Raw genomic sequence first — 8,319 nt, forward strand, 5'->3', positions numbered from 1 at the left:
GTCGTCAGTGTGATTGAAACAAACCTGGCTTTTTGATTCTATAGCAAGAGATCCATGAATTGATTACTTTCTACGTTGATGACTGTATCACAATTTTTTTAATGGACTTACGCCCTTGTAAGTCCGTGAAAATTTGTAACATGTTTACATGATAAACCTTTGTTTTAGCAACACTTGTATTTGATTTGAGGATATAACGCTTTTGCATTTGTAAGTGTTTCTAAGAGTTATTATTTATATTTAGAAACTGTTTTTACCGGAGTGGGATATTAGACAATAAATGAATTTGTTATACTCTTCATATAAAACAACTATATATATATATATATATATATATGATCACATCATTTACTTACATTAAGCCAATATGTTTACAACCTACTTCCAAAGTCAAGTGGAAGAAATTTGGTATTGCAATTTATATACATTTATACAATAACACCCCTATGCCCCCAAAGTATACATGTATAGTATGCATCAATACATTTAATGTATTTTGCCACGACATTTATATGCATTCAACAACTTTTTTTCACAGGGGATATCATAGAATTACGAAAGCCATTGTGATTGAAATTCACTTTCAACCTCATAGTGAACATAATTATCCCCATGGAGTGGAGATGATGCATGTAGCGTCTGATGTGATAACAATAACAACTACAAAAAACAAATAATAATACTAATATTGCTATATAATATAAATATACTCCTCGGTAATTGTATTAAGATTGCCCCAGGCACAATGCCCCTAAGATAGCTTTACATAGATATATATTTCTAAACAATGACAATATAATCTAGATTCTTTGTCTTTAGGATAGGACATGAATTTCGTTTCCCCTGGATTGGTTTATTTCCTGCATCTCTAGGTCTAACGTTGGCGGGTCTTTGAAGCTGTGTGGCTGGGAGATCATCGACAGTGGCCTCTCTGGCTTTTTGCCACTTTCTTTTCTAGAATGAGACAAGAGATTGAGACAAGGAATCAAAGATTACACATATTAATGATATTCACAGGTTCTTGTCTATTCTGATAGTTTAAAAAATTAGGATTATGTTACAAAACATTTTATTTCAAATGGGTGTTTTCTTTCATACCAATGGACCTTCTCGCAATTGATTTGATGGTCATACAATGTTTGCACGCTAAATTCGCACACACATTTTTATCAATTAATTACAATGTACATCTTACGTCTTTACTAACAAGTTTGTATTTAGGCACACGTTTCCTTTTAAATTGCTATAGAAATATGGGATTATTGCATGACTAAAGCTATGCCAATACACTTTATATTTGTGGAAGGGAGCACATTTGTAAGTCAAGTTTATGAGAATAATCTCATATTTTTTGTTATTTTCTTTGTGATCAATTACAAAAAGATCAACGTAACTGGAGCTCAAGACACAATAAAGTTTACTGATGCACTGTGACCACTTACTGGAGTCGAATACATACTGCTATCCAAACGACTGCTGTGAATAGTATGAGTACTGCCAAACCTGATGAAATGGCAGCTATTTGTCCTGTAGCAGAAGAAGAAGAAGAAGGACGATGCGGAGCAAGAGAGGCAATAAGCGGGGGGGGGGGGGGGAATGCAGGACAAGAAGAAGAAACAGAAAGAGAGTAGGAGGAGAAGAAAGAGAAAAAGGAGCTAGACCAATCCCTCTTGAAGGGCAATACGTTTCATTATTTAAAAAAAACTACTGGGAATATACACATTCTCTAGACAAAACGAACAAAAACATGGCACTGCAGTTGGTAGATTTTAATTTCAATGTAGGTCTACACCTTTTCGTTCATTAAATAAAAGAGAGAATAAAGAGAGGGGCTAGAACTAGAGGGATGTAACCTACCTAAAGTAATTCCAGATATTTCAGGAGGAGAAGGACCGTTGATGCGGGTTGTTGACCTAGATGATGGCATTTCAGTTGCCACGGTTGGTGATTTAGTTGTGGTAGGAGGGTTGCTCTGCCCTGTAAAAGATAAGATGATTAGTAGAGTGTGTGATCAGGGTAGTATCTTCTCTGGAATATCTTAAGTACTCATTAACAGATTTGCCTCAAAATTTCAGACCCCAAATGGCACTGGGAATTGAATAATTTTATTTTTTAGCTTAGACTCCTGGATCCCTCCCCGGCGTGTATAGTGATTAATATTTCATTTTGAAAAGAGAGATGGGGACGATGTTCTCCTTTAGTGGATCAAGGGGTTCAGAGACCCCTTGTTTGATTGCCGAGACAGACTTTTTTCTTTGACCTTTGCCAATAATAAAACAAAATAGGGGGGGGGGGAGTTGAAATGGAGTACTTTCATTAGACTTTGCTGCAAATAGAGACTCGTTTCCTTCCACAATGTATTTCCTCTCTCCGCAAGAGCTATAATAAGCTGTAGGCCTATATGGATATTTAGACTTACCTAACTCTTCACACCTAGTTCCGTTATACTCATTTGAACACAAACAGATAAATAAAGCTTGTCCGTCAATACACGTTCCTCCGTTGAGACAAGGGTTCGAAGTACATTCGTTTATTGCTAAAAGAAACAGAAAGTGCTTTATATTTGGTAAAGAAAAGACTATTTTGCGTATGATTTTTATGCTCCGAGAGATGTAAAAAAAGCAATATATACCTTTCAAAAGCAACACCTAATTTTCTACCAATTAAATAACTCCGTTTTAGTATAGCAATAATCAAGTTTGTACTAGGCAGTTTAACATTTTTAACTTTGGATAATTTATCTGTTAAATTATCACTAAGGGTTTACATAGATGAAGAATTCAATATAATTATGTAATACATTACTGATATCCCCACTATTTAAGTGAAGACACAGATAAAGGCGAAATTAACTACATAATTATGCAATCCAATCGTGCAATAACTTTTTGACGTATACTATGAGCCGATCGAAGCAGACAACGTTTAAATACGAAGATACCCTTCCTAGAGAGTAGAAGTAAAACCAAGAATTAAAAGTAAGTAAATTCGAACAGCAGATGTTATGCATTTTTTAAAGTCCCATTACTAGTGGTACGGGGATTCTCAAACGTGTTATGGAACATATATATATATATATATATATAAACATGTTCTCCTGCGGAAATATGTCTGTTTCATCATTAGGAGTGAAAAATAAACACCTGCTACACTGAAATGTGGATATAAGCTATTAACAAGGGAGAGTTCTCCATGTCATTACACATGACCGCATTGCCAAAAGGGTCGTTTAGTGATCCTGACCCCTTCTCCCACCCCCCGCAATTTACAGCGCATAGAAAAACTTCTGTTTATTATGCGCTTTATAAATATTGTATTATTATTATTTCTATATTCCTTATGCGATTTGACTCAAAAATATAGTTTAAAGTGAAACAGTGTACCTTCTTCACACATTGATCCAGTAAACCCACTCTGGCACATGCAGCTAATAAAGGAATCTAATCCAATAATACAACTTCCACCATACAAACAAGGCATAGAGGCACATGCGTTTGTTGCTAAAATAAAGAAAATTAACAAAATATAATGTCTAAATCATAATATAGAAAAGAAAATTGATTAAGGGGGCCCCCTTTTAAGAGGGTATTAGCAAATGTATTCATGATGATCCTTAGTATTGTAAAGATCATTATTTATTGTCATCCCATGATCAATGTCTCCCACGAGTTTGGAATAAGGTCGTGCTATAATAGTACGTGAATTTGTTGTCATTCCTGGTTATTGTAATTTTTACTCTCACACTCAATTATCTATGTTACACTATAATTTTGAAATTTGTTATCCAATGTTATACAAAAAAAAAAACATGAACATGATCCTATTTGTTCGGATTTAAATCAATAAAATTTGAATTGATTTGAATTGATGATCCTTTGCAAAAAGCACCGATATGCAACTCGAATGGGGGTGAAATAAATATTCCTGACAAGTCCCCCCCCCCCCCCCTACAACAACAAAATCAAACATGTTTTGTAGTTTGTCAACAAACTGCAGTAAAGGTCGTGCGTGTATTTAGAATTTGCAGTCATGTTGACAGGATACATGAAAGAAAAATCACCAAGCTAGATAGTTAATTGTTTCGGGTACTTGTAGACACAGAAGATACTGTAAAGGGTTTTGAACACGAAAATGAAAATTGAGCCGTCGAAAGAGGATTCAAGATAACTAACGAGAACGGTGGATTAGAGACAATCGGGAGAGAAAGGGTGAAATAAACTGTAAATATTCTACTTAAAGAAGGAGTATACTTACTTGTGATTGGTTGTTCACAATATTCTCCCTCAAATCCAACGGTACAGTCGCAGTAGGATAAACCGACTACAGAAACACAAGTTCCCCCATTCATGCACTGGCCGGGAGAACAGAGACCATCGGGTGCTGAAACAAAAAGTATTTAAATAGAAGTGCTCGGAACATACTAGAGCTAAATATTCATAACGTTTCTGAGAATATTCATTTATCTATAACTTTTGTTTATGTCTCTATATCGTATTCATGAGCATGGAAATTAATTATTCTTGCATTATGTTTATCTCTTAGATAAGATAAAATACACACAGGTGATCGTTTGGGTAATATACTAGGGCCCTGTTGTATTATAAAGAGTTGTGATTGAATCAAATCAATCGGAACTTAAAATTTATTTCTTGATTGTTTTTTTATTTATTTATTTATTTATTTATTTATTTATTTATTTATTTTTTTTTTTGGGGGGGGGGGGGGGTGAGATCAAAGTGAATTAGGACATACCTATTGTAATCGGATTTGTTTCACAGAATTGGCCGGTATACCCAGATGAACAATCGCAGGAGAAAGGAGGGTTTTCACTTGGAGAAGACTGACAGGAGCCACCATTCTGACATGGGTTACTTAAACACTGGTCCACAGCTGATAATTCAAAACAAATAAAATGGTAACGATATTAATGATAATAATGATAATAAAAGTAATACCAAAATATTGATAATAAATACGAAGTTTGTTTTTATACCCAGGGACGTCTTATCAGCCTCAATGCAGCCCTTCCCGAGGACCGTGCTGCAATCATTTTTACCCCAGTAGCTGCCAGGTACCCATTTACACATGGATATAGAGAGGCGAATGTGGATTAATGTCTCGCCAAAGCATTTCAGTTACGGGCTGGAATTCAAATCCTTAACCTAGGATTGATAATCTAGGCAATGAAAAACTATACTTTTTGACATGTTTGGTTTGACTTTGAGCTATAAAATATCTGATGACGTTGCTGCTTTAACACATAAATAAAGATGCAATTGTATTTGTTTGGGGCAAAATAGTGGAAACTCTGTGAGTTTATATTTATATAAATGAATTTATTATTCTGCTGTTTAGAGGGTGAAGTCTGTGTGTTCAAATTAAAGTAGGTCGACATCCCTTGACACACACATGTACGTACTCAACAACGTGAACATATTTCATTTTTTCGCTATCTCTGATTGGCATGAATTCAAGTGATTGAGATATCCAACCTGATTGACACAGCTGGCCCGTGTACCCGACTGGGCAGTTACAGGTGAAGGGAAGACTTGGTCCCGGAGAATTACAGGTTCCCCCGTTCTGACATGGGCTACTGGCACATGGATCTAAAGCTGGAAGAGTTAAGTAAACGACGAAATAGAAGTTAAACCAAGGAAAGTTATTTTCACGTAATCATAAATAACGATCCCACAGACTATTCACGACATCATAGCCTTGTCCGTCATTTGAAATGTGCTAACTTTTTAATAGCATATTATATAATCGGAACATGATTTACATAGGCTATGTAATAGGGTAGCGATATTGCACTTGGTTGATCTATTGCAATTATTTAGGATTATGTTATATCATGTTAATACTTTCTATTAACCTATTGGTTTTCATCTGATAAAGTAATATTTTTCTACTGAGCTGTTTTGAATGTGTCTCGAAATGAGACAGCACAAAACTGGTCACATGGATATTGTACGGGTTCTTTCAAACTCTTAATAAACCCTTAATTTGTTTTATATTAAAGAGTTTAAAGTAGGACAGTGGGGCTTTAAATTCAATAAATTAACATTCGTAATTCGTAACATTTATATAAATGAATTTATTATCCTGCTGTTTAGAGGGTGAAATCTGTGTATTCAAATTAAAGTAGGTCTCCATCCCTTGACACACACATGTACGTACTCAACAACGTGAACATATTTCATTTTTTTCGCTATCTCTGATTGACCTGAATTCAAGTGATTGAGATATCCGACCTGATTGACACAGCTGGCCTGTGTACCCGACTGGGCAGTTACAGGTGAAGGGAAGACTTGGTCCCGGAGAATTACAAGTTCCCCCGTTTTGACATGGGCTACTGGCACATGGATCTAAAGCTGGAAGAGTTAAGTAAACGACGAAATAGAAGTTAAACGAAGGAAAGTTATTTTCACGTAATCATAAACAACGATCCCATAGACCATTCAAGACATCATAGCCTTGTCCGTCATTTGAAATGTGCTAACTTTTTAATAGCATATTATATTTGGAACATGATTTATATAGGCTATGTAATATGGAAGCGATATTGCACTTAGTTGATCTATTGCAATTATTTAGGATTATGTTATATCATGTTAATACTTTCTATTAACCTATTGGTTTTTATCTGATAAAGTAATATTTCTCTACTGAGCTGTTTTGTATGTGTCTCGAAATGAGACAGCACAAAACTGATCACATGGATATTGTACGGGTTCTTTCAAACTCTTAATAAACCCTTAATTTGTTTTATATTAAAGAGTTTAAAGTAGGACAGTGGGGCTTTAAATTCAATAAATTAACATTCGTAATTCGTAACATTTATATAAATGAATTTATTATTCTGCTGTTTAGAGGGTGAAATCTGTGTATTCAAATTAAAGTAGGTCTCCATCCCTTGACACACACATGTACGTACTCAACAACGTGAACATATTTCATTTTTTCGCTATCTCTGATTGACCTGAATTCAAGTGATTGAGATATCCGACCTGATTGACACAGCTGGCCTGTGTACCCGACTGGGCAGTTACAGGTGAAGGGAAGACTTGGTCCCGGAGAATTACAAGTTCCCCCGTTTTGACATGGGCTACTGGCACATGGATCTAAAGCTGGAAGAGTTAAGTAAACGACGAAATAGAAGTTAAACCAAGGAAAGTTATTTTCACGTAATCATAAACAACGATCCCATAGACCATTCAAGACATCATAGCCTTGTCCGTCATTTGAAATGTGCTAACTTTTTAATAGCATATTATATTTGGAACATGATTTATATAGGCTATGTAATATGGAAGCGATATTGCACTTAGTTGATCTATTGCAATTATTTAGGATTATGTTATATCATGTTAATACTTTCTATTAACCTATTGGTTTTTATCTGATAAAGTAATATTTCTCTACTGAGCTGTTTTGTATGTGTCTCGAAATGAGACAGCACAAAACTGATCACATGGATATTGTACGGGTTCTTTCAAACTCTTAATAAACCCTTAATTTGTTTTATATTAAAGAGTTTAAAGTAGGACAGTGGGGCTTTAAATTCAATAAATTAACATTCGTAATTCGTAACATTTATATAAATGAATTTATTATTCTGCTGTTTAGAGGGTTAAGTCTGTGTATTCAAATTAAAGTAGGTCTACATCCCTTGACACACACATGTACGTACTCAATATCGTGAACATATTTCATTTTTTTGCTATCTCTGATTGGCCTGAATTAAAATGATTCGAAAATAATTTTTTTTAAAAACTTTTCTTCTCCATATTAAACGAGTTTCACTAGTAGTTCGATAGAACTAGAAAAACAAAATCCAACACCTGGATTTCATGACTAATGTGCCACCTATCATGAATCCTTTGCTATGCATGGTGTCGTACGTACGGTATTGAAAAAGTGATTTAAATCACAGTGTCTCTGTTTCATCATCAAATAAAAGTTATTACAGTATATTTTTGGAGTCAGAGTGATAGATGCAGGAGATGATGATAATGTTTGTGTGTTTGTGTGTTTGTGTGCGTGGGTGTGTGTGTGTGTGTGTGAGTGCGTGTGTGGGTGCGCGTGTGGTCGTGTGTGTGGTATTTTTGAACAGATCCATGATGAAAATCTGCTATTGAATCACTATATTGAAGTATGAAGGAGCAAACCTGTTTGGCAGTATTGGCCGCTATAACCAGGTGGTAGATAGTATAGAAAGGGATGTGCGTGGTATTCTTATATCCATACAGAAATGAATGTAGGGGCGTTGTGGTCCAGTCTTCGGACTATATGAGCCACAATGTACAGGTTTCAAATCCT

General features: G+C 35.1%; 1 protein-coding gene and 1 long non-coding RNA gene across 2 annotated transcripts; both read right to left on the reverse strand.

Annotated features, from left to right (window-relative positions):
• Positions 1–815: 815 nt before the first annotated feature.
• Positions 816–5,087, reverse strand: LOC105441098 (fibropellin-3-like). The gene is made up of 8 exons (XM_030990989.1): positions 4,994–5,087; positions 4,753–4,890; positions 4,255–4,380; positions 3,384–3,500; positions 2,420–2,536; positions 1,858–1,977; positions 1,443–1,527; positions 816–954 (listed from the first exon to the last, which is right to left on the reverse strand). Exons 1-8 carry the CDS (start codon positions 5,085–5,087, stop codon positions 816–818), a joined length of 936 nt encoding a protein of 311 aa, XP_030846849.1.
• A 467-nt stretch (positions 5,088–5,554) lies between these two features.
• On the reverse strand, positions 5,555–7,520 carry LOC115926646. The gene is made up of 3 exons (XR_004065186.1): positions 7,008–7,520; positions 6,252–6,371; positions 5,555–5,612 (listed from the first exon to the last, which is right to left on the reverse strand). It is a non-coding gene; the product is annotated as an uncharacterized LOC115926646 (long non-coding RNA).
• Positions 7,521–8,319: the final 799 nt, after the last annotated feature.

This window comes from Strongylocentrotus purpuratus, unplaced genomic scaffold, assembly GCF_000002235.5.
Source record: "Strongylocentrotus purpuratus isolate Spur 01 unplaced genomic scaffold, Spur_5.0 spur5_scaffold_2, whole genome shotgun sequence".
NCBI lineage: Eukaryota > Metazoa > Echinodermata > Echinoidea > Camarodonta > Strongylocentrotidae > Strongylocentrotus > Strongylocentrotus purpuratus.

What these genes read in the sequence shown, in the direction of transcription:
- LOC105441098 (XM_030990989.1), bottom strand. Translation starts at nt 5,087, where the DNA reads ATGTGTAAATGGGTACCTGGCAGCTACTGGGGTAAAAATGATTGCAGC. An exon ending in GGCTGATAAGACGTCCCTGG is followed by an intron (nt 4,891 to 4,993) that starts GTATAAAAACAA and finishes TTGAATTATCAG; the next exon opens with CTGTGGACCAGTGTTTAAGT. An exon ending in TTGTGAACAACCAATCACAA is followed by an intron (nt 3,501 to 4,254) that starts GTAAGTATACTC and finishes TCTTTATTTTAG; the next exon opens with CAACAAACGCATGTGCCTCT.